The sequence below is a fragment of the Dendrobates tinctorius genome, unplaced genomic scaffold (assembly GCF_039654945.1).
Source record: "Dendrobates tinctorius isolate UK_male_01 unplaced genomic scaffold, ASM3965494v1 ptg000048l, whole genome shotgun sequence".
Lineage (NCBI taxonomy): Eukaryota > Metazoa > Chordata > Amphibia > Anura > Dendrobatidae > Dendrobates > Dendrobates tinctorius.
This window is the reverse complement of record NW_027361716.1, coordinates 27,190,328-27,217,452: the sequence shown is the minus strand read 5'-3', so window position 1 is coordinate 27,217,452 and position 27,125 is coordinate 27,190,328. Positions and strand designations below refer to the sequence as shown.

General features: G+C 45.3%; 1 protein-coding gene across 3 annotated transcripts in view; it reads left to right on the top strand.

Annotated features, from left to right (window-relative positions):
* Positions 1 to 27,125, top strand: part of EDC4 (enhancer of mRNA decapping 4) — a 634,971-nt gene that overhangs the window by 220,661 nt on the left and 387,185 nt on the right. For all 3 annotated transcript variants that reach the window (XM_073576355.1, XM_073576356.1, XM_073576357.1), the window contains exon 9: positions 10,027 to 10,110. In XM_073576355.1, coding sequence (XP_073432456.1) covers positions 10,027 to 10,110 — 84 coding nt within the window. The remainder of the gene's footprint in view (positions 1 to 10,026; positions 10,111 to 27,125) is intronic.

Below are 27,125 nucleotides of genomic sequence, written 5' to 3'. Positions count from 1 at the left end.
CGGATCCGCGCAGGGGATGAGTGGAAGACGGCCTTCAATACCCGTGATGGGCATTACGAATATTTAGTCATGCCATTTGGTCTCTGCAATGCTCCGGCTGTGTTTCAGGAATTCATTAACGAGGTGTTCCGGGATCTACTCTAGTCCTGCGTGGTGGTGTACTTAGATGATATTCTTATCTTCTCGCCCAATCTGTCCTCTCATTGGAGGAGCGTATGCATGGTCCTACATCGCCTTCGAGAGAATCAACTCTACGCCAAGATTGAAAAATGCCTCTTTGAGCAAGCGTCGTTACCCTTCTTGGGATATATCTTCACAGATTCCGGTCTGAAGATGGATCCAGAAAAACTCTCTGCGGTACACAAGTGGCCTCGTCCCGTTGGTGTAAAAGCCATCCAGCGTTTCCTCAGATTCGCTAACTATTACTGACAATTTGTGCCTCATTTTTCTACAGTTACCAAACCCATCACGGCCCTGACCCGTAAAAGAACAAAGTCAAACAGCTGGTCTCCCGAAGCTGAAGACGCCTTCCTTGCTCTGAAACGTTCTTTTGCATCAGCACCAATCTTACATCGTCCGGTAGCCAGCAGGCCCTTCATCCTAGAGGTGGATGCCTCCTCCACCGGAGCTGGGGCGGTTCTGTCCCAACAGGCCTCATCTGGACGTCTGGTGCCTTGCTGTTTTTTTTCTAAAACCTTTTCGCCTGCGGAGTGCAATTACTCCAATGAAGACCGGGAATTGCTAGCCATTAAGATGGCCTTGGCGGAGTGGCGATACTTACTCGAAGGGGCAGTACACCCCTTCACCATCTTCACGGACCACAAGAATTTGGCCTACCTGCAGTCCGCCCAAAGACTCAATTCCCGGCAAGCCAGATGGGCTCTGTATTTTTCCCGTTTTGACTTTAAGCTCCACTTCCGACCTGGCAATAAGAACATCAAAGCGGATGCACTTTCCAGGTGTTTGCAGTCGCCAGAGAGGGATGAAGATCCATCGTATATTATCGAGCCTGCTAAAGTTATCACCGTGGCTCCTGTGAATTTCTCTACTCCTCCGCCAGGCAAAACCTTAATTCCTCAAGACAAATGTTCGGAGGTGCTGCGCTGGGGGCATTCCTCCAAAGTTGCTGGGCACGTTGGGACTAAGAAGACCTTCTTGCAGCTTTCCCGTTATTACTGGTGGCCTGCCCTTCGCCAGGATGTGATGGACTATGTAGCCTCGTGCACGACCTGTGCCCAGAACAAGGTCTCTAGGACTCTGCCCTCTGGACTTCTTCACCCATTACCAGTTCCAGAAACTCCTTGACAGCAAATTGCTATGGATTTTGTGACGGATCTGCCCAGCTCAGCTGGATGTACCACCATCTTAGTCGTAGCAGATCGCTTCTCCAAGATCTTCAGGCTGCATGGTCTTCCTCAGCGGATCGTGTCGGATCGGGGGGGCCAGTTTACCTCTCGATTCTGGAGGGCTCTCTGTCGGCTTATGGGTACATCTCTCGACTTTTCCTCTGCAAATCATCCTCAGACCAACGGGCAAATGGAGCGGATTAATCAAGTGTTGACTACCTTCTTACGTCACTTTTCCAACGCCCATCAGGGCAATTGGGTCTCTCTCCTACCTTGGGCTGAATTTGCGCATAATAATCATCCCAGCGAATCAACCGCCAAGTCACCATTTTTTGTGGTAACAGGTCAGAATCCTGGTATTCCGCTGCCCTTTTCCATGTCATCAGGAGTTCCTGCAGCAGATAATCTTGCCAAGGGATTTTCGCGAATTTGGATGGAGACCAGGGAGGCGCTCGAGAATGCCCGTGCCCGAATTAAGAAACATGCGGACAAGAGACGGAAGGACGTTCCTCCGTACCATCCTGGTGACAGTGTGGCTTTCAACCAAACATATCCGCCTGAAAGTCCCTTCTTGCAAGTTGAGTCCCCGATACATCGGGCCTTTCGAAGTGATTGGACACATTAATGAAGTGGCTTAGAAACTGAGATTGCCTGATTCGCTCCGGGTTCCTAACACCTTCCATGTCTCGCTCCTGAAACCTGTGGTTCTGAATCGGTTCCAACCAGCTTCCACTGCCTCTCCTTCACCAATTGGCTCAGATGACGTCTTTGAAGTAAAAGACATTTTGGCTATGAAAAAAGTCAGGGTAAAAACTTTTTTTTTTCTTATCGATTGGAGGGGTTTTGGTCCAGAGGAGAGGTCCTGGGAGCCTCGAGAGAATGTCAATGCCCCTCTTATCCTGAAAAGATTTCTGGCCAATCTCAGAAGGGGAGGACGTAAGGAGGGGGGTACTGTGACATCGGCGGCCGTGCCCGCCGATGCCCCTTCAGCGGCGGCGCCCGCCGCAGCGTCCCCTCACCTGCACGCCCCCCTCCGCGCGCCCGCTCTGCCTTCCGCCCTGCTGTGGGCACACGCACTGGCCTTAGGTCGCGGGCGTGCGTCCACCCGCTCTCTTCCTCTGGCGGTGGGCGTCGCTGAGGGGCAGGGCTGGGGGACGTACTTCTGTGCGCTAAGATATTTCAGGCGTCCTCCCTATGAGGAGGGCGCATGGTGATCGTGTGGTACCCCTGCACCTTTGTGGCCACTGTAGTCCTCATTTCATGTGTATTCCTTGTCACCCGTCTGTTCCGCCTCTGTCTCTGTTCCATTGCCATCCTCCTTGCCTGCCTCTGCCTCGCCTTGTCTGTGCGTTCCCTAGTGTCTTCCCAGTCTGTCGGCTGTGTATGAGCCTCTCCGCCTGTCTCCTTGCCTCCCTGTGTTCTCCGTCCTCTATCCGTCCGTTGTCATTCCTGCCCTTGGGATTTCCTCATCAGACTTCCTTCGCTCTCTGTACTCTCCCCGGCTGCCTCTATTGTTCCTCCTTCCCTGCCCAGGAACCCCTGCTCTAGTTCCTTAGGTTCTATCTTCCTTAGCCTTATTGTCCTTTGAGCCGTCCTTCTTGGTACCGGCTGTCGCGCTTCTGTCCCCAGTGGTCCTGCCCCAAACGATCCCTGTATAGGGGTCGGTCTTCACCTGGCGTGCTCGGCCCAGGGGCTCCAGATCCGCGATCCAGAGGGTCCACTCTCGGACGTAGCCTGCTCCTAAACGTCACAGGCTGCATGCGATCTGCACACCCTAGCTTTAGCATAGGGTGCGCAGACCGTGCGCTTGTCGTGCGCTAGTAGGATTTTTTTCGAGCGCACCTTCAAAAGAAACAACATGCTGCGTTCGCCGCACCTTCAAAAGTGCGCAGCGCACACAAAAATCCTACTAGCGCACGGCCAGCGCAGGTCTGCGCACCCTATGCTAAAGATAGGGCGTGCAGATCGCATGCAGCCGTGTGCGATACTAGGAGGAAATGACCGGACGGGGTGGAAAAGGTGCAGGGCTTAGCGGGGCTGTGCGCAGAATGTAAAATGCGCTAGTCTGAAACCAGCCTTAAAGCTCATTTGCCATTTATCAGCCCGAGCTTCTAGTTTACATAAAATTGTCCTCCTGTGTATTGATTACCCTGCAGAGTTTAGTGTCATCTGCAAATATTGAAATTCTACTCTCTATGCCCCCTACAAGGTCATTAATAAACCATTGATGTGTTCATTACGTGTCTGAATTGCTAGAGAAGACAGAAGACATCTGTAAGAAGATCCCTGCCTGACCCCTCTCCTCATCCACCCTAATCTCTTCCCCCTTTTTTTTTACCCCCTCAACCCCCCTCTTTTTACCCCTCCTCCACTCCCCCCTTTTCACCACCTCCGTGCACACATGCAGCAGCCGCGTGTATTGATTAGTGACGCAGTTCAGTGGAATGACATTGCGGTAAAATAAGCAGCATGTTCATTAATTTTGCGGAATCGCGGCAATTCTGCCGCTATAGGCTTGCATTGGAAAAACTGCATGCAAAACGTGTCAAAATCCGCATGCGTTTTTCCGGGCAAGGGGGTGCGGATTTGCTGAGGAAAAATCTGCTTCAATTCTGCAACGTGGGCACATAGCCTTACGCTTGTCTTTTCACTGACTTTTCTTTCTCCCCGGTTGCTGCCTTTTTTTCTTTTATCTTTTTCTTTAAAAAAAAAATAAAAAAAGTTTACACTAAGCACTGTCACACAACTAAATAAAATACTGACACATACACCACATACATTTCTTCCATCTTCGTTTTATCTTCTCTAGCAATTCAGACACATACTGAACACCTCAATGGATATGTATGCATCTACTGATAAAGGATGAAATAGTAAGTTTCTTAGGAAGTGAGTGATGTATATCTGCTGTACAAATTAAACTCTATAAGCTGTGTAAGATTAGCTCAGGGTATACCCATAGGTTTAGAGTTTATGAAGGAAAGGACACCCGGATTGAAACCCTCTGTCCATGGAGTGAGTTGGAAAATTGTGTGGGATTTGATGCACCCATTGCTGGATAAGGGTAATCACTACTTGGATAACTTTTATACCAACATCCCCACTCTTCAAGTCCCTCTATGTGTGAGGTACCGCAGCCTGCTTTGTAAATTTTGTTATGAAAATGAGAAATCACTTGTCAACTTCTAACCGTTATAACTTTCTAGAGAAAAAAATTGTTTCAAAAATTGTGCTGATGTAAAATAGACGTGGGAAATGTAATTTATTAAATATTTTGTGTGCCATATCTCGATTTAAGGGCATAAAAATTCAAAGCTTGAAAATTGCTAAATTTTAAAAAGTTTCACCAAATTTCTGTTTTTTACACAAATAAACACAACTCGTATCGAAGAAATTTTACCACTATCATAAAGTACAATATGTCACGAAGAAACAATCTCCGAATCAGCCCCGATCCGTTCAAACGTTCCAGAGTTATCTCATAAAGTGATAGTGGTCAGAATTGTAAAAATTGGCCCGGTCATTAACATGCAAACCACCTTCAGAGGTAAAGGGCTTAAAGCACAATTTTTTTACTAGAAAACAGAATCCTATAGGGGTCCTGCCTATCTTGCCCATAGACGCTGTCTGTCAGTTTGATCTGTTCACATGCTAAATACACTGGTAGCTCTAAGGGCCCCGTCACACATAGCGACGCACCAGCGATCCCGACAACGATATGACCTTGTCAGGATCGCTGGTGTGTCGCTACATGATCGCTGGTGAGCTGCCAAACAGACAGCTTCACCAGCGATCAGCACCAGCGACACGCGGGTAACAAGTGACGCACGTCGCCTAGTTACCCACTGTATACCTTAGTTACCAGCGCAGGGCCAGTGCAGGGAGTTGGTAACCAAGGTACACATCAGGTTTCTAAGCGCTGCGTGGCACCAGGTGGACCATGCTTGCGCTTTCCCTGCCAGACAGATAAGACTTAACTGCGCTCCAGCAGCACACTGATATTTGGCTTTATATGGGCATACAAAAAGCGCCCTCCAATCTAAGTACAGACAATCTTTGAGCACGTAACTGATGAAGGTCTGCACTGACCGAAACGTTTTATTTGGTACTACAAATAAACTGTTCCATTTAAGCAGTTAAGTTGAGTGCCAGGTTTTCATTGTACTATATATGGCTTGGGAACCTACCTTGGCACAACCACAGTTGTGCACAGTGTTTTTTCCCAAATGAAAATCATGACGTCAAAGGAACTGGCCAAAGAGCTCAGAGACAGAATTGTGGCAAGGCACACATCTGACCAAGGTTACAAAAGAATTTCTGCAGTACTCAAGGTTCCTAAGAGCACAGTGGCCTCCATAATCCTTAAATGGAAAAAGTTTGGGACCACCAGAAGTGTTCCTAGATCTGGCCATCCAGCCAAACTGAGCAATCGTGGGAGAAGAGCCTTGGTGAGAGAGGTAAAGAAGAACACCAAGATCACTGTGGCTGGGCTCCACAGATGCCGTAGGGAGATGGGAGAAAGTTCCACAAATTCAGCTATCACTGCAGCCCTCCACCAGTCGGGCCTTTATGGCAGAGTGACCCAACGGAAGCCTCTCCTCAGTGCAAGACATGAAAGCCTGCATAGAGTTTTCTAAAAACCACATGAAGGACTCCCAGACTATGAGAAATAAGATTCTCTGATCTAATGAGATGAAGATAGAACTTTTTGGTGATAATTCCAAACGGTATGTGTGGAGAAAACCAGGCACTGCTCAACAGATGCCCAATACAATCCCAACAGTGAAACGTGGTGGCAGCATCATGCTATGGGTTTTTTTTTTTTCAGTTGCAGGGACAGGACGACTGGTTGCATTTGAAGGAAACCTGAATGCGGTTAAGTACAGATATATCCTGGTTGAAAATCTCTTCTGGAGTGTTCTGGAACTCAGACTTGGCCAAAGGTTCACCTTCCAACAAGACAATGACCCTAAGCACTCTGCTAAAATAACAAAGGAGTGGCTTCAGAACAACTCTGTGACCATTCTTGGCTGGCCCAGCCAGAGCCCTGGCCTAAACCCAATTGAGAATCTCTTGAGAGACCTGAAAATGGCTGTCCACCAACGTTCACCATCCAACCTGACGGAACTGGAGAGGATCTGCAAGGAAGAATGGTCAAATCTAAGTATGAAAAACTTGTTGCATCATACCCAAGAAGACTTATGGGTGTACTAGCTCAAAATGGTGCTTCTGCTCAATACTGAGCAAAGGGTCTGAATACTTATGACCATGTGATATTTCAGGTTTTTTTTTTTTTTTTTTTATAAACTTGCAAAAATGTCTACGTTTTTTTTTTCAGTCAAGATGGAAAATGAGAAAAAAAGTTAATGAGAAAAAAAAAAATTAACTTGTTTGAATTTACCAAATGGCTGCAATGAAACAGAGTGAAAAATTTAAAGGGGTCTGAATACTTTTTGTACCCTCCGTATATGATCACCTTGTGAGTGATGCAACTATAGCAATAATGTGACTGCTGCCATTTATTGTGCAAATTTTGAAAGGGGATCCAGGCGCAAGTGAAATTTGTATAGAAGGTCTAGAACATGTTGAACACCCTAATACAGGGTCAAAAATGTGTTTTTCTATGGACTTTCGTTCAGAACGGTTTTAATTCATTTTTACATATTTTATTTTATATTGAAGAGTGGTTTACATCCTCCAAAGGAAAATTTAGTTTCATATGAGACTGCAGCAACCAAAAGAACAGTACTGCCCATAATTCCATGATATTCTGATCTTTGATAGGGTAGCTTAAAGGGGTTGTCCGGGCTTTTCACATAATCTCAGTACATATCTGGGCTGCAGAATTATGACAATAAGTAATTTACTTTCTGTCACTAGTTTGCACGGTTTTCTAGATATTCTGAACAGAACGTCCAAGGTGGGGTGTGTTATGGCATTGAAATGAGAACTAGTCGTAACCTCCTACGCTACTCCAAACATGCCCTCTATAGCAACAACCCTACCCTCCATAGCTTCAGGCCCTCCCCGTCCACATGAAGCAGCCCTCATCACACAGTAACAAATTCTTCCCCTCCAGCAGCCTCAGTGCAGAGAGCTGCTCCTCCCCCGAGCATCAACACTGAACAGTGATCTATGGAAAGTGAAACTAGTGAGGAGGGAAAATCGTCCTGTATTCTGGGCCACTCCATGATTAAGGAGACTTAATAGCTGTCTACAAATATCTAAAGGGCTGTCACATTGTAGAAGGATCAACTTTATTCTCATTTGCACAAGGAAAGACTAGAAGCAATGGGTTGTAACTGAATGGGAGGAGACACAGATTAGATATTAGAAAAAACTTTTTGACAGTTAGAGTGATCAATGAGTGGAACAAGCTGCCACGAGAAGTGGTGAGTTCTCCTTCAATGGAAGTCTTTAAGCAGAGGCTAGACAGACATCTGACTGGGATGATTTAGCGAATCCTGCTTTGATTCTGTGATTCAATACATAACTCATTTTCAGTAATTCCTTCCCTCACTGTCTCAGGCTGCAGGCAGCAGTGAGAACAGACTGTGTGATGGCCAGTGATGGGGGTCTGCAGCTTCTAATCTGCACAGGGGATGGCAGTCACTGATGTAATCTGTTGTGTGACAAAGCCTCTGCTGTGTGAATGAGACAGCTCTGTGTCACTGATGTCTTCAAACAGCAGCAGATTTGGTGCAGTGTATGTGTGAGCACTGTGTCTCTAATGACACAAATACTGATGGGAGCAGCCTGTCCCATAATACAGGACGATTTTCCCTCCTCGCTAGTTTCACTTTCCATAGAACACTGTTCAGCGTGTGTCTGGGGGAGGAGCAGCTGCTCTCTGCAGTGAGGCTGCTAGAGGGGGAGGATTTGTTACTGTGTGATGAGGGCTGCTTCATGTGGATGGGGAGGGCCTGTAGCTATGGAGGTTGGGGTTGTTTCTATAGAGGGCATGTTTGGAGTAGAGTAGGAGGTTACGACTAGTTCTCATTTCAATGACATAACACCCCCCCCCCCCCTTGGACGTTCTGTTCAGTATATCTTGAAAACCGTGCAAACTATTGACAGAAAGTAAATGACTTATTGTCATAATTCTGCAGCCCAGATATGTACTGAGATTATGTGAAAAGCCCGGACAACCCCTTTAATGAGAAACCTGTCAGGAGGAATTTCTTCCTAAAACTAAAAATTATGGCTGTCTAGGTGCTGTTATGCTGAGTCAGATGTGGGCAAAGTACTGCTCTGAAGCCACAAATGACCAAAGGGTTGGACAGGATGGTGTACTGCACCATAAGGCCCACATCCACCCCACATCCGTGCTATATAGGTACCAGTAAATACAAAGATGAAATGTGAGAAATCTGCTCTCTGCTGCATAATTCAGCCTGTGCAACTGGGCTCTGCATCTCTGCACAGCAGGCCTGATGTCAATAGAGTGCGCTGTACAGAGCCTCCTTCCGCATGATGTTCAGACCGGATCAATGCATCAAAGAGAGTAGAGTTAGTTTTAGTTTATTTTTTTCTCAGTCAGTAGCTGGAGAAAACTGTGGAAGTCATCATACAGTGTATGGGGGGTCTGTGGAAACCTCATTCTATGTTGGAGGCTATAGGGTCCGTGAGAGTGTGCATGTGCGAGGAGACTGGGGTCCTTCAGGCTGTCTTTGCAGGTAAACGTGCGGTCCATCAGACTGCATATTTGGCGGAGCTGTTGATGAAGGTTCAAGGGCTAACTGAAAGGAGCAGCAGGATTTTCTACTTTAAGTAAAATTTATGAAAATCCGTAAATGATATGGTTTTGATTCGCTGCTATTTGTAACAATACGTGCTCCAATAAGTCCTATTGTATAATGTATAAGCAGTAGCAGTTAGTCTGCTTTATATTAAGTGATAATAAAGAAAACATGTTATGCAGAATGAAGTTTGGCCTCTAGGTTCTGCCCTACTTAACAGCCACGGTCTTTCATGTGGCTCCTTGGATAAATTTGCCCATTCCTGCCCTTATTAAATTGATATCTTTCTTGTGTAAAATTTCCCTGACATTGCTGACAAATATGAAGTTTTCCGCTTTTTCTTCTGAATAGATTAGCCTTGTGTCGACTTTCTGTACTAAGTTTTTTTTTTTTTTTTTTGCCATTTGTCAGAAGTATTGAACACTTGATATTATTCATGTGTAATAGGATATTTGTTTGGACAGTTGGAAGTTTTAGTCTATCGTCTTATTAAATTGGCAGAAATAGAATGTAAAAAAGATTATTGATTTGGTATGTGCTTCTCAAATTGTAAGTTTCTTTATAATCAATTGAGCTGCTATTACACTTGGGCGTGTGAAAGCACGAAGCCATCTGATCCTGACAACTTAATCCATGCCTCTTGCACATGTTTGGCAGGTCAGCCCAGACATTACTGCACATCCACTGCAGCCGGCTCTTAACGTGCTTGTACAAGATCTCGGTCCAAGTCTGGAGTGACTTGTCAATGAATGCAGACACCTGTTGGAGAATGATTGGAGACCGGAGGGCCGGAAGTGCTTTGTAACGCCCCAGTGGACTTGCAGCTACATTGCATATAGCTTCAATTCTGGACTGCCTGCAACGGCTGAGTGGATTTCTACGTTGTACCCTCTGTTCAATCTTCTGATTGTAAATAATCAGATATTGTAATTTTTTTTCAGGTGTCTGCATGAGTGGAAGCCTCATAATGGAAGACCTGTGTCTTGTCTACTCTTCTGTGATAACCATAGGAAACAGGATCCAGAGTAAGTACCATACTTCATTATGGCTTTTAAGATGAGCAAATGTGAAGTGGAAATGCCTGAGGCCCTCAAAAATGAAAAGGGATTATCTCCTTTAAAAAAATCCTTCTCTTAAGTGTACAGTTAATTGTTCAAAAAAAAAAAAAACTATAGAAAGCAATCTCTACTTTCCTGACCCTCCAGGGGTTTTTGCATTATCTCCCTCCCATTGCTTCACTGGGGATTTTACATTCACGGTGCGAAGTTCAGTGGCCATGCCCAAGTTGACGGCTTGAGCCGCTGAGTTTGTGCTGTGTTCAACTCTGCTGTTGATGAGAGCAAACCTAGATCTAGTGGGGGAAAATACACTTTCCTGCCCTATCTACCATGCTATCCCTTGTACTGTCATAACTTTTTTTGTTCATAATATATTTTATTATAGTTCATTTTTTAAAATCAGAAATGTTTAAGGTAAATTATAGCTGCTCTAGTATATATACGCTGGATCAGCTGCAAGTACAAGAGCCCCCACCACAAAGGGGGAGTCAAATAATAGTAGAAAATGTATATAAGATGTACTCGCCCTACGATTCAGACATATGAACAAAAATACTGATCAATATTAAATACCTGTGGTAGTGTAGTAGATTTTCATATGCAAAGTTGCTGAGTCAGATGTGAGATCAGTATGGCGAACTAGATTGGAGGGATAAGGCAATTAAAAATGCTTGTAAATGATTGTCCTCGCAAATATAAAATAAGCAATAAGGAATGACTCAGTTAAAAACACTGACTACTTGCCTTTAGAACTGTGCAAATGAGCAACTGATGATTGCACTAAGGTGCTGAATACGTTTATATACTTGTAGGTATAGGAAAGTGCAGAGGAGTTAATCGAGAAACCGCACTGCCAGAAGTGCGTTCAAGGGCTACAAACCTATAGGGCTGTGCAAACAAGCATATAACAATAGCATTAAGGTGCTAATAGTTCTGGGTGTATCCAGAGGAGTGAGTGGTTAACCAGCAAACACTTAAGCAAGTCCGATAACTGTGGCTTAATGTATAGAATAAGGTCCACTTTGATAGAATATTTGGTACTTAGCTTGAATTGAATCTTTAGGTTTCTCCAAGGGTGAGGTAAGTCCTGGAGCGCTGCCCCAGCCGGTGGCAGATGCTCACTATGCCAGACGATGAGGCGCGGGTACCCATGGTGAACACTGACAGGACCTGCGTGATGTATTTGGGTCACGTGACAAGTGCAGTCACGTGGTGCCCAGAAGCCAGCTACGGCGAGCAGAAGGAGCCAAAATAGTCCAACACGTTTTGGAATTACTGCGGATTCTTCGTCAGTGATGGCTCCTCTTGCATTGGTGGCTTTAAATACCATAGGCTTATTATGTATTCATTAGTTAATTAATCAAAAGCGAACAGTTCAACCTCATTGTTTAGTCCTATTGGTTTCAGGGTGTCTAATTCAAAAATCCACCGTGTTTCCTCAACATCTGCCTTATAAAGTCCCCTTTTTGCCAATTTTTATTAATTATTTTGATGCCCATTACTTTCATACCTTTAACGGACCCCTTGTGGAATAATTTAAAATGTCTGGATGAAGGGTGATTGTCCACATTATTCCTTATATTCCGAAGGTGCTCTCCAATTCTTTTCCAAAGGGGCGTATAGTTCGTCCCACAATATTACTCCTGTTGTACTACAAGTTATAAAATCCTTAATCTGAAATTGTTTCACTTGACGATGTCACTGATTTCTGTTTGGTAAGATGTAATGTCTTACACATTTTACATCTTTGGCAAGGGTAAAAGCCTATGGTTTGTGTTTTGAATGGGCCAATAAAATTGTTCATTTACCCAGGGTTCCGCACTGTAGGGGCAATAATGTGGCCCCAATTTTTTGCTTTCCTAAAAATAAATTTAGGATGTTCAGTTATTTTATCCCCAATTACCTTATCCTCTCTCAGGAGTTCCCAATGTTTCCTAACTATTTTCTTTAGGAGGTGGGTGTTAGTTATATTGTGTGATAATGGGGATAGATATTGGACCTAAGGTCTCAGATTGGTGCTCCTCCCTTGGTTTGTTAATATAAAGGAGTTCTTCTCTGGGGATAGTATCATTATCTTTAATTTTTAGTAAATATTCTCGTTCATAACCCTTATTTAAAAATTTATTGACAAGTATATAAGCTTCCTTGTCATAATAGAACGGACTTGAGCAGTTGCGATGTAACCTCATAAACTGACCTCATGGGTAGTGTTGAGCATTTTGATACCGCAAATTTCGGGTATCGGCTGATATTCGCGGTATCGGAATTCCAATACTGAGTTACGATACTTTTTGCATATCGAATACCGGAATCGGAAGTTCCCATAATGCTATTACCCAGTTTGATTTGATTCAGCCAATGAGGAATCCTCAGAAGTGTGGGCACATCCGTTAGGCATGTAGGCATGTTAACTAATGGCATGGCTGTGATTGGCTGCTGAAATGATGTCATGATGCACTATAAAAGCCGCCGCCGCCATTTAGGGTTCACTCTGCTGTGAATTCAGTTAGGGACAGGCTGCTGTTCAAGACTCTCAGGGACAGTTAGAGATAGCTATTTTCCAAATAATATTGTGCTTTACCCAGGCTACATTATCAATCAGTGTAGCTTTCTTTTGCCTTGCAGCGCTGTTCACAGCTGTCTGCAAGGTCTGTTTGAGTGCAGCTCACTCTGTGTAGTGTGTCCTGCAGCCACCTCTGGTTGTAGGCCGCTCAGCGTGTGTCACTGCCTCATACATATTTTTCTTTTATTGCTGCTAATTTTTCATAAATTCTCCTATTAGTGTGCATCCATCCGTATCCATATACATTGGTTGCAAACACTATAGGAGTAGACAGCGGAGCCTTTCTGTTGCCTTTCAGTGCTAGTGCCCAGTTATCTGCACTGTACACGGCTGTCTGAGAGGTCTCTGTGTGTGAGTGCAGCTCACGTTGTAGTGTGTTCTGCAGCCACCTCTGCTTGTAGACCGCTCAGCGTGCGTCACTACCTCATACATATTTTTCTTTTATTGCTGCTCATTTTTCATTAATTCTCCTATTAGGGTGCATCCACCCGTATCCATCTACATTGGTTGGTTGCTAACACTATATAGGAGTAGATAGAGGAGCCTTTTTTCTGGCTTGTGCCCTGCAGCTGCAGCCAGATTAGTATTAGCCTATTTTTTGGAGCCTCATGTATTGCATTGTAGGTTACCTTCCTGCATTGTAATAGCTCCAAAAAGTTTGTGATACTATCGCTTTCACATCTTTGGTCACATCCTTTTTTTTGTTTTTTTGAAAAAAAAAACACGTAAATAAAGTTCACCAAACACTCCACTTGACAGTTGTGTAGGCTACATTAGCTCATATTAAAGTGTAGTCCACACACTTTATAAAATTAGTGTTTCTTATACCGGTTAGCAGCTGTTCAGGAATAAGCACACTAAGCCCCCCCTTTGTACTTTTCTGCCTATCTTTATCAGTCTACCAAGATCAAGAAGGCAGGGAGTAAGGCACGTGGTCGTCGGCGTGGAGTTGCAGCAGGGAGAAAACGTGGGGATTCTGTGCCTGCTGCGGGCACCAGTGACTCAGCATCCCCCAGTTTAACCAGGCAACAGTCCTTTATGCGCAACTTGGTAGGACCTCGCCGTACCCCACTGCTGCGGGACGAACAAATTGAAGCCGTTATCGGATGGATGGCAGCTAACGCATCGACTTCAATGACTTCCACATCCTCGCAGGGCCAGAGCACTGAAGAGCAACCATCTGTCTCTTCACCACCTGCCAAATTGCCCAGACAGTCAGAGAGCCCTGTAGAGGAGCCATCTCATTCTCTACTTCTGTTCTCTGAATCTGTTGGCTTGGAAAGAGGGGGCCAGCCAAGCAGCATTCTAGAATGTGAAGAAGAGGGAGTATGCAGTGATGCGCAACTGCTTTGTCCCTCTGAATCTGAAGAGGCGGGTGGGCCAGTGCCTATGATCAGCACACCTCAGTACGCATCAGATGATGACTCAGGTGCCACTTTCTGGTGCGTACGGTGCTGGTGAGACTACCCAGGAGAAGCAGGTTTTTGAAGAGGGGAGTGTAGATGATGAGGTCCTTGACCCATCATGGCGTGAGGAACAGGAAGATGGTGGGAGCAGCTCTGAGGAAGAGATTCCCCGAACGGCCAAAACAGGAGGGAGAGGGAGGGGGCAGACTTGGTTGCCTGTAGCCTCCACTTCGGCGCCCGTTAGGAGCATTCCTCTTCCAAAAGACAAAACGGGTGCTCCCAGGACTTGCAGTGCGTGGTCCTTTTTTGACACAGTTGCAGATGACATTTGCTTTGTCAAATGCAAGCTGTGTAATCAGAAAGTCAAAAGAGGGAAAAGTGTCAGCAACCTCAATACCACAAATATGTGGAAACATGTGCGGACCAAGCACGTGGTGGAGTTACAAAGACACACTGAAGACGTAGGCCAACCTACAGCACCACCTACTACCTCTTCAGCTCGTGTTGTAGCCTCTTCCTCCAGCTCACACACAGCTGGTTCGGCTTCCTCACAGGATCGCCATGGAAGAACCTCTCGCACTGTTGTCCAGAGTCCCAGTGACATTCCACCCACAGCACCACATTCTCTGTCATCCTCACACTCTCGGGCCACTCTACAGCCATCGGTAGCACAGGCATGGGAGAAAAGGCGGGCATACTCGGCAAACCATCCCCGAGCACAGGCTCTGAATGCTGGCATTGCCAAACTACTGGCCCTTGAAATGCTCTCATTCAGGCTGGTGGAGACACCTTCCGGAAGTTAATGGCATTGGCAGTCCCACAATGCACAGTGCCCAGCCGCTTTTATTTCAGCAGGCGAGCTGTCCCTGCCCTGCAAAAGCATGTGGAGGGAAAAATTAAACATGCGCTACTAAACGCAGTCAGTAGCAAGGTCCACCTGACCGCCGATGCGTGGACCAGTAACCATGGACAGGGACGATACCTTTCCCTCACTGCCCATTGGGTCAATGTTGTGGAGCCGGGTACAGATATTGAGAATGGCGCTGTACGTGTTCTGCCAACTCCAGGGATTGCAGGAATCCAGTCTGTACACACTGACTCCTCCTCATACTCCAGTTCCTCAGAATCAGCGCTGCAGGAGCCTGTTACGACCGATATGAGCACAGCCGTGGTCAATCGTCAACAGGCCGTACTGAAAGTAATTTCTTTGGGGAATCGAAGCCACACAGCGCAGGAGCTCTGGAATGCCATCAAGCAGGAGAGCAACGTGTGGTTTGTGCCAGCGAATCTCCAGCCAGGCTTGGTAGAGTGTGACAATGGCCGAAATCTGGTGGCAGCTCTGGGCCTAGGCAACCTCACTCACATCCCATGTCTGGCACATGTGCTCAACTTGGTCGTGCAGAGCTTTCTGAGGGATTATCCGGATCTTGATGCTCTGCTGCACAAGGTCTGCATAGAGTGCACTGACTTGCGGCGTTCCAGCATGGCAAAATCGTGCATTGCAGCTCTGCAGCGACAATTCCGCCTTCCGGAATAATAATAATAATAATAATCTTTATTTTTATATAGCGCTAACATATTCCGCAGCGCTTTACAGTTTGCACACATTTTATCACTGTCCCCGATGGGGCTCACAATCTGAATTCCCTATCAGTATGTCTTTGGAGTGTGGGAGGAAACTGGAGTGCCCGGAGGAAACCCACGCAAACACGGGGAGAACATACAAACTCCTTGCAGATGTTGTCCTTGGTGGGATTCGAACCCAGGACCCCAGCGCTGCAAGGCTGCAGCGCTAACCACAGCGCCGATTATGCCTTCCGGAACATCCATCATATGTGACCTACCCACCCGGTGGAATTCAACGTTACATATGTTGGAGCGGTTGTGTGAGCAGCAGGCAGCAGTAATGGAGTACCAGCTGCATCAGGCGCAAACAAGTCGCACTGTGCGCCGGTCACACTTCAGCACCACTGAGTGGGCCTCTATGAAGGACATCTGCCTTGTTTTGCGTGCCTTCGATGATTCCACGCGGATGGCGAGTGCAGATGATGCACTAGTCAGAATGACTGTCCCCCTTATCTGCCTGCTTAAAAAAACACTGCAAACACTAAGGGAGGAGGTTTTGGAAGAGGTGGAGGATGAGGAGTCACAAATGCCATCTGCTTCTGGACAGTCTGCTCAACGTGGTTCCTCACAAAGGCCTAGGCAGGGGACACTTTGTGAGGAGGATGAGGAGGAGTCAATGGAGGAGGTAGACCTCTCTCCAGAGGAGGGAGGTACACAATGCTCTAGTAGTCAGTATGTACAGAGAGGGTGTGGTGATGCAGAGCAGACAGAGATGACACCTCAAGCAGGGGACAGCATTTCTTGGGCAGTTGGGAGTCTGCAGCACATGGTTGATTTCATGCTGCAGTGCCAGAGAAACGACCGCCGCATCGCCCACATTCTGAACACGGCTGATTATTGGGTGTACACCCTCCTAGATCCTCGCTACTGGGACAACTTACAAAGCCTCATAACACCATTGAGTCGGGAGCGTAAAATGCGGGAGTACCAAGACACACTTGTGCATTCCATGTTCTCCATTCCACCCGAGAGCAGTGCTGCTAGTGCTTTACAAAGCAGCTCTGTGCATCAAGGCAGTGGAGGAAGCTCTGCACAAAGAGGGAGCAGAGGCAGCGCCTCAGCGCAAGGCAAGACCAGTATGGCCCAAATGTGGCAAAGTTTTGTGTGCCCGCCACAAATGTCTACACCATCACAGACGGCTCCAGTCAGCATATACCCGTCATACATATCGTCCATCCCATAGTCCCGTGCCCATATACCCGTCATACATATCGTCCATCCCATAGTCCCGTGCCCATATACCCGTGATACATATCCTCCATCCCATAGTCCAGTGCCCATATACCCATCACACATCCTCCATCCCATAGTCCCGCACCCATATACCCGTCATACATATCCGCCATCCCATAGTCCCGTGCCCATATACCCATCACACATCTTCCATCCCATAGTCAACCATTATGACGACATAATGAGCGGCGGGGCTTGCAACCTATTATGACATCAGCGTTGCCATGGCAACCATTGTGACATCATAAGGAGGGGCGGGGCTTGATATGCACACAGTTTCCCCAGTATGCAAATACGGCCATTATGACATCATAATGAGGGGCGAGGCTTGATGCGCACACACTTTTTCCCCAGTATGTAGATAGGGGCAAAATTGTTTGGTGAATTGGAACGCGCGGGGTTAAAATTTCGCCTCACAACATAGCTTAGGACGTTCTTGGGGTCCAGACGTGTGACCGTGCCAAATTTTGTGGCTGTAGCTGCGACGGTGCGGATGCCTATCCCGGACATACACACATACATACTCACATACATACACACTTTGAGCTTTATATATTAGATATATATTTTACATGACATTAAATGCAAAGCAAAATGTGCATACCAGTTGTATACAGAATAAAACATGTCGTCAATTAAATCACACTGGTCTTTGTTATTACTCAAGTGATGAAACCTATCTAACATCTGAACTGTACCTATATCTGCAAAAAACAATAACTATTTCGCAGCCTAATTCCACACAATTGGCTATTTATTACGTGACCTCTTCACACTACAAAGTAAGGTGAGAGGAGTTCCACCTCTCCCAAATATTCTCAAATTTACCCGGGCATCCTCTGTTTTGATACAGCGTGCGCTCTTATGGGATAATCGAGTTCACTAAATTGATCCAGATCCCAAGAGAGGGAGATGAGCCTCCCATCCACTGCAGTGCCAGTACCTTTCGTGCCATAAACAACGTCTCCCGTAAGAAAATCCCAGCATATTGATAATTGACCCCATGTATCCTCATCCCCAAACAAACAAATCAGTGGCTCAAGGGGAACAGGAACTTGTACCAGGGATGTTATTAATGATGTCACCTCCTTCCAATATTGTGCAATGATAGGACACTGCCAGATCATGAGGATAAAGTCTGCATCTACTGAATGGCATCTCAAACATTCCTATGATTGGTATCGGCCCATCTTAAAGAGTCGAGTCGGAGTCAAATACGATTGGTTTATAATATATAATTGTATCATCCTGTTAACAGACGGCTATACCCTGAGTGGAGACTCCAAAATTTCCTCCCACTCCTCATCTTTATCATCTTTATTTTTTATATAGCGCTAACAAATTCCGCAGCGCTTTACAGTTTTGCACACATTAGCATCGCTGTCCCTGAAGGCTCACAATCTAAATTCCCTATCAGTATGTCTTTGGACATCCCTGTACACCAGGGATGAGCCTTTCCCATTTCCTCTTAATCGAGTCTATGGTGGATTCTGTCCCTACTGACAGCATGTATGTATACAGAGAGGAGATGAGACCCTTGGGGACCCTGTGATTTAAGGATTCCGATCAAGGGTAAAGGCGAAATGGTATTGTCTACACCTACACATCTCGTGTGACTGAAAGGCTGACCTTAATTGTAAATAACGGAAGAATTGGGATCTCGGGACATTGCATTTAACCTGTAATTGTTCAAAAGATATCAGAGTTCCATGATCATGTAGCTCACCAATCGTAAAAACATTGTATTGAGTCCTGAATTCGGCAGACGGGTGTTCAAGTAATGCCGGAAGGTAACTATTCCATAGGGGCATTTCAGCTATAATATCCCCAAATCCAATCACCCATTTAATCTGTTTTCATACTGACCGTGCCAGGCGAAGTAGGGGTAACAAACGAGGGACATTTATTTTTCCCTATTCCAAAAAACCCAGTGGGCAATTGGCTCATGCAGAATGAAGCAGATGATCTTCAGAATTTCAGAATTAGGGAAGTGATTACCGGGCATCCACTTACATATAGCTCTTGCCTGTCCAGCCAGATAATACAGAAAAAAATCTGGTAACGCTGCCCCACCCCCCTTTTTTTGGTCTTTGCAGAGTGGATAATTTGAGTTTGGGCCTGGTTTTCCCCCATATAAAAGACGTAATCTGGGAGTTAAGGTTCGCAAAGAAGGATCTGGGCACCACCGCAGCACTGTGTTGAAGAGAACAACTGAGCTTAGGGAGAAATATCATTTTAATTAAGTTAATAGGTCCGGCTACAGACAGCGGGAGTTTACTCCAAATTGTGAATTTGACTTTGAACATCTCCAGCCATGGATGTATGTTAAGTTGCAAGTCAAGCGTACTGTCTTGAGAAATATGGACACCTAAATATTTAAAACTGGGTACAATGGGTAATGTGCAGAGAGTCTCAAGTCGTGGCGTTGGGGCATGGGAGAGAGGCATCAGAGCAGATTTCTCCCAATTTATATACAAGCCAGAATATTTACTGAATTTATTTATAGTGTTAATCACTCTTGTCAGTGTTTCCTCTGCTCTATCCATAAATATCACCATATCATCAGCGTATAGGCCTATGGTCTGTCCGATCCGCTATTTCTATACCCGCAATATTAGGAGAGGATTTTATGCGAACTGCCAATGCCTCAATCGCAAGAGGAAAAAGGGCCGGGGAAAGGGGACACCCCTGACAGGTTCCCCTGGGTAGTGAAAAGGGCTCAGATATGGAACTATTTACAATGACCCAGGCTTTAGGCTTCATATATAACGTATTAACCCATTTTAGAAATCTGTCACCAAATCCATATCTCTGTAAACATGTATGGAGGAAAGGCCACTCAAGAGAATCAAAAGCCTTGGCCGCATCCAACGATGCCAATGCCCATTCATTGTCCGGCACCAGGGAGCTATATTGGATCACCAACTGGGCTCGCCTAATATTGATGGAAGTACTCTTACCAGGCATAAAGCCAGTTTGGTCAGGGTGTTTGAGATCTAATATGACTGAGTTCAACCTGGTGGCCAAGATTTTTGTAAAAATCTTTTAGTCCACATTTACTAATGATATGGGCCGATAAGATCCACAATCTAGAGAGTCTTTCCCCTCCTTTTTAAGCACTATTATATTAGCCTCTTTGAAGGATTCCGGCATGGATCCCCCCCTCCCAAATCCCCCGAAACACCGTCAACAAAAGTGGTGCCAATATCTCCTGGTATTTCCTGTACAGTTTGATAGGAAACCCATCCGGTCCAGGGGCCTTCCCAGAGGCCATATCTTTCATAGCTTCCTCTATCTCCTCCAAAATATATTCAGCATCCATAAAGACCCGCTGGGAAGAACTTAATGTGGGAAACGTTATATCTGACGGGTAGTCAAGACACCCCCGGTTATCAATATCAGTCTTAGAGTTGTACAATCTAATATATAAAGCTCAAATTGTGTATGTATGTGTGTGTGTGTGTATGTCCGGGATAGGCATCCACACCGTCGCAGCTACAGCCACAAAATTTGGCTCAGTCACACGTCTGGACCCCGAGAGCGTCCTAAGCTATGACGTGAGGCGAAATTTTAACTCCGCGCGTTCCAATTCACCAAACAATTTTGCCGCTATCTACATACTGGGGAAAAAGTGTGTGCACGTCAAGCCCCACCCCTCATTATGATGTTATAATGCCCCTATCTAAATACTGGGGAAACAGTGTGTGCGTATCAAGTCCCGCCTCTCATTATGATGTCACAATGGTTGCCATGGCGACGCTGATGTCATCAAGCACCGCCGCTCATTATGATGTCATAATGGTTGACTATGGGATGGAGGTTGTGTGATGGGTACTGGACTGTGGGATGGAGGATATGTATGATGGGTATATGGGCACGGGACTATGGGATGGAGGATGTGTGATGGGTATATGTGCACTGGACTATGGGATGGAGAATATATATGACGGGTATATGGGCATGGGACTATGGGATGGAGGATGTGTGATGGGTATATGGGCACTGGACTATGGGATGGAGGATATGTATGGCTGGTTTCACATTTGCGTTTTTTTGCGCTGGAAAAAAACGCATACGTGCGCATGCGTTTTTTCCCCTATATTTAACATGTGTGCGCATACCTGCGCGCTGGTAAGCGCATGTATGCGATTTTCATGCGCTGCGTTTTTTTGGGGTGTGCGTTTGTATTTTCCAGACGCAGCATGTTGCATTTTTTGGCCCTGCAAAAAAGCGCATGCGCACATATGCGCACGTTTTGCGCTAAAAATGGCCATTATAGCCTATGGATGCGCATACATGCGCACTGGCATGCTCATGTATGCGTTTTTTTGCACATGCGGTTTTTTTTTGTTAACCATGGAATTTAGGGGTTTGGGTTAGAGTTAGGGTTAGTTAAGGGGGTTTAGGGTTAGGGTTAGGGTCAGGGTTAGGGTTAAGTATGGTTTGGTTAAGGGTTAGGGTCAGGGTTAGGGTTGGGGTTAGGGTCAGGGTTAGGGTTAAGTATGGTTTGGTTAAGGGTTAGGGTCAGGGTTAGGGTTAGGGTTAGGGTCAGGGTTAGGGTTAAGTATGGTTTGATTAAGGGTTAGGGTCAGGGTTAGGGTTAGGGTCAGGGTTAGGGTTAAGTATGGTTTGGTTAAGGGTTAGGGTTAGGGTCAGGGTTAGGGTTAGGGTTAGTTAGGGTTTAGGGTTTGGGTTAGGGTTAAGTATGGTTTGGTTAAGGGTTAGGGTCAGGGTTAGGCTTAGGGTTAGGGTTAGTTAGGGTTTAGGGTTTGGGTTAGGGTTAAGTATGGTTTGGTTAAGGGTTAGGGTCAGGGTTAGGGTTAGGGTCAGGGTTAGTAAAGTCATGGTTTGGGTTAGTGTGAGGGGCCACCTGTTGGAAAAAAAACGCAAACGCGGTAAAAACGCACTAAAAACGCATACAAACGCATAAAAACGCTGCGTTTTTTTCATGCATGCTCATAAAAATGCTTGAAAAAAACGCAGCAGTTGTATGCTTTTGTATGCGTTTTTTCAATGCGTTTTTTTGCGGGAAAAACGCGCTGCAAAAAAAAGCAAGTGTGAAACTAGCCTATGACGGGTATATGGGCACGGGACTATGGGATGGAGGATATGCATGATGGGTATATGGGCATGGGACTATGAGATGAAGGATGTGTGATGGGTATATGGGCACTCGACTGGGATGGCGAATATGTATGATGGGTATATGGGCATGGGACTATGGGATGGAGAATATGTATGATGGGTATATTGGCATGGGACTATGGGATGGTGGATATGTATGATGGGTATATGGGCACGGGCCTATGGGAAGGTGGATATGTATGATGGGTATATGGGCAGGGGACTATGGGATGGAGGATAATTATAATTTGTTATAACTAACCACAGTTAGTTACTATTCCCGGGCAGCGCCGGGCTCTTCAGCTAGTGAACTATAATAATCATAAAAACAGCTCTGTATTTCTTCAGTTCAAGAAACCAAGGTACCATACGAGTTGCAAAGCTGTAATATTGTATTAGTTGTATTATGTTGACGCACCAAGTAAGCTAAAAAATTTACTTGCCTAATTCCTCAGTTCGAAATAAGATTGGCGAGCAAAAAATAATTTGCGTTTTGGATTTAGTGTCAACATGTAGAGTATATAACCTTTGAGCGGTGAACCACTCCATCCTATTGCTATTAGTCTGGTCAGATATGTAGGCGTCCTCGGAGTCTTTCAAAAGCCGCTCCATCCCACCATCCTCCCCCGATGTCACTCGTTTATTGTAAGAAATTGTAGAGGATAAACAACCCCTCAGGTATGCCTTAAGGGTATCTCAAAATAAGTTAATATTCTGGGGTTCAGGATGGGACGAGATGAAGCAACGTAGCTGATCAATTATTCTATCGGTCGATTTCACCAACTTGAGCCAGAAATGGTTCAATTTCCATGTTATCCTATTATTTAATGGTCTGTATTTAAGTTTAAGAATGACCGGACTATGATCTGAAATCCCTCTTCTGCAGTGTTCAATATTATCCACCCTCCTAGCCAGACTGCTGGATCCAAATATATAATCTATGTGAGATAAGGAGCGCTTAGTGGTTGAATGGCAAGTATATTCCCTCGTCTCGGGGTGGTGCACTCTCCATAGATCCAGCCATCCGTTATCTTCCATGAATTGTGACATTTGGGATGCAGCCGGCGGTGGGGTCCCCACTCTGTATACCATCACCCAGTCTCAGTTTATCAAGATGATTATTCATGACTAAATAAAAATCCCCCATGCAGATGATATCTGCATCTGGATAGTTCAGGGCAAAACTCAATGCCTTCTGGAGAATTTACATATTAGCTGGGGGAGGGTTATAAATACACAGCATAACATATTTCCTAAAGTTGATCAGTGCGTATACATACACGAAACGCCCCTCAGGATATTTCCGGGCCTCCCTGGCTTCCCACCTAACATCCTTATGTATTAATAGTGAAACCCCCCTTGAACAGCTGGTATGAAATGCATGAATTAACCATTGTACCCACGGTTTTTGCACACACCGAACTGTGTCTCTGGTCAGGTGTGTCTCAACCAAAGCCACAATGTGAGGATAATATTGCCTAATTTGTGAGACCACATTAATTTTCTTCCGGGGGTTTTTTATGCCCCTAACATTCCAGGTCATACATATTCGGACCCCATTCCTGCCTATCTGGATATGTCGCATATTGGTGTCCGAGCAGAATTTAGAGATATCACATAGATAACAGAATTGCCATTGGCTGCGACTTTTACCTAAATAACAATAAAAACTAAAACTTTTGAAAAAGAGGAAACTAAATAAGAACGCTCATAAACAAAATACTAATCCTAAAAATATGCTTTATTATTGTACGTTAAAACCATAACACTCGCAAAATACCACACAAAGTGTATGCTGATCCAATTAAGAACTCTAGTCACACTGAAGAAGGGATCGGGGGATAGGTGGCCTAATTGCCCCTGTATGGCCCTCAACTTTCCCCTGCCTAACAGCGGAGCTTGGCACCCTCTTGAATCGCAAATGGCGCCCCCGCTCCACGATGGCTATCCCTTGTCAGCCCTGTTAAATGCTACTCTTCAGGGCAAAATTAAATACCAATAGGACAAAAGATGGTGGCCACACAAATTGCCAATCCTATACATATAATAACCATATATCATCCCATACCAACAAAATAATCTAAATGGGGAGGGTGAAGGGTATGCCAACAGTAACCAATAAGCAAGCTTGTTTAATTTAAGGGAAAAAAAAACAGGGAATTTGGCCCATATTCCCTATTTAAATAAATCCCTGCCTACCAGCGGAGCTTTTTCACCCTACTTTAATATGGTGCCCCTGCACCGCGATGGCTATATCCCTCACTGACCCTATATCTCATACCAAATTTCAAATCAAAAAGGGAAAATGGGACAATTGGGTAATGGACTGTTTGACCACTTTAATCATATTCCTCTCAGAAAGGCCATTATGAATGAAGACAATAAGCTCACAAATGCTATCCCTCAATACACACAGGGGCTAATGATAGTAGAAGCATCAAAGATACAATAAAGAATGAATTCACCATCGCTCCCAGATGTCTATGTATATATCAGAATGCTACTCTTATTGCCATATTCCCTTATATTGCACAATGCCCATTTACAGATCAGCAAATACATGTCAAATCAAACTTAACTTATTGTTAAGTTTAATTAAAGTATCTGCAACCAGGCGCCACATCTGATGTTCAATTTGAGCATGTAAATAATCATTATGGGCCTCCTGAGGAACTCCCCGGATGGGAGGGAAACGTGGTGAGGCGAGATAAGATTGAAATCAACAATAAGTTAAGTTTGATTTGACATGTATTTGCTGATCTGTAAATGGGCATTGTGCAATATAAGGGAATATGGCAATAAGCGTAGCATTCTGATATATACAGAGACATCTGGGAGCGATGGTGAATTCATTCTTTATTGTATCTTTGATGCTTCTACTATAATTAGCCCCTGTGTGTATTGAGGGATAGCATTTGTGAGCTTATTGTCTCCATTCATGATGCCCTTTCTGAGAGTAATATGATTAAAGTGGTCAAACAGTCCATTTCCTAATTGTCCCATTTTCCCTTTTTGATTTGAAATTTGGTATGAGATATAGGGTCAGTGAGGGATAGCCATCGTGGTGCGGGGGCACCATATTAAAGTAGGGTGAAAAAGCTCCGCTGGTAGGCAGGGATTTATTTAAATAGGCAATATAGGCCAAATTCCCTGTTTTTTTTTTCTTTTTTTTTTTTTCTCAAATTAAACAAGCTTGCTTATCGGTTACTGTTGGCATACCCTTCACCCTCCCCATTTAGATTATTTTGTTGGTATGGGATGATATATGGTTATTATATGTATAGGATTGGCAATTTGTGTGGCCACCATCTTTTGTCCTATTGGTATTTAATTTTGCCCTGAAGAGTAGCATTTAACAGGGCTGACAAGGGATAGCCATTGTGGAGCGGGGGAGCCATTTGCGATTCAAGAGGGTGCCAACCTCCGCTGTTAGGGGAAAGTTGAGGGCCATACAGGGGCAATTAGGCCACCTATCCCCCGATCCCTTCTTCAGTGTGACTAGAGTTCTTAATTGGATCAGCATACACTTTGTGTGGTATTTTGCGAGTGTTATGGTTTTAACGTACAATGATAAAGCATATTTTTAGGATTAGTATTTTGTTTATGAGCTGTCTTGTGACTAATTTTTGACACAATTTTTCTGAAACTAAATAAGAACCTAATAATATAGGAGCAAAGTCACACGCCCCTATCAAAAAGCAAACCAGGGGATACTATCACTGAGCACAGTGTCCGGTATTGTTGGTAACTGGATACTCGCCGGGAAAGCTCCAATTAGACCTTTAGTTGAAAGGATCCAAATTGACAGCCAGTATATTAGGATTCCTTTGCAGGGGATCTCTCTTATAGGACCGCAGCCATTCAGTCGCCTCCACTGGATCTGTGAAAAACATGGAGGTGCCCCTGTGGGCAACCCGGAGCCGGATATATCATTGAATAAATAATGTTTCTTTCCCTGAGCCGTTTCTTGATTTCGATGAATTGTGCTTGTTGCATCTGAAGTTCCATGGAAAAGTCCAGGAAGATTGAGATCACAGCATTATCGAATTGATGGGACTTTTTTGCCTTGCAAGACGCAGAATGGTATCCCTGTCTTTACAGTTGAGGATACGTGCCAAGAAAGGTCTAGGCGGGGCTCCCTGAGGAAGTGTTTTTGTAGGGACCATATGAGCCCTTTCAACAGCGAATACTGAAGGGAATTCTTCTCCCTGAGAGGCCTTAAGCCAGCCCTCCAGAAAATGCTCAGGATGTTGACCTTCCGAGCATTCCGGCAGACCGATGACGTGGATATTATTCCTACGCATTCTGTTCTCCAGATCGTCCGCCTTCTGCTTCCAGGCATTCATAGAGCCTGCCACTTTTGTTAACTTGGCCTCCATAGGTGTAATGGTGTCATCTACTTGGGACACTCGCCTCCACTTCCGTAATGCGTCCCCTCATGGCCTGCATATCTTGACGGAGTCTCCCCACCTCAGTGTAAACGTCCTCTATTTTCTCAGTCAAGGATGTCCTAGTTAGGGAGATAGCCTGCATCAACTGTTCGGACTCCTTGTTTGAGGGTCAGTTCTTCCTGCTCAGTCTCCTCCTCACCTCCGGAGGGACGATTTTTGTGCTGAACTTGAGAGGGATTTTTTCTACGAAACCATGCACTTTCAGAGGGATCAGGTCTGGCAAACTCTTATAATTTTTCTGCTGCTCCTGAACCCTTAGATCGATTCATGGTCAGTGGCAATATGACACAGTAAGATAGCTAGAGGTATATGCTCGGGAAATTCCCCACTTCAGATGGTGAACACAGCAGGGCTATTAGTAGGTGATTATATCCCATGACGCACAAAGGGGGCCACGTGAAATTGTGAGGACAGTGACCGGTAACGAGTCAATAAGGTTCTTTGTGGCCAAGGGGGGGGGGGGGGAAGGAGGGGGGCCCTCAGAGACAGCAGCAGTGGGGGGAGTTCAGAGGCTCCCACAGTGATGGTGCCAGCGGGTATAGTGAGTTTATCAATGGAGGGGGAGAACGCAGGACCCAA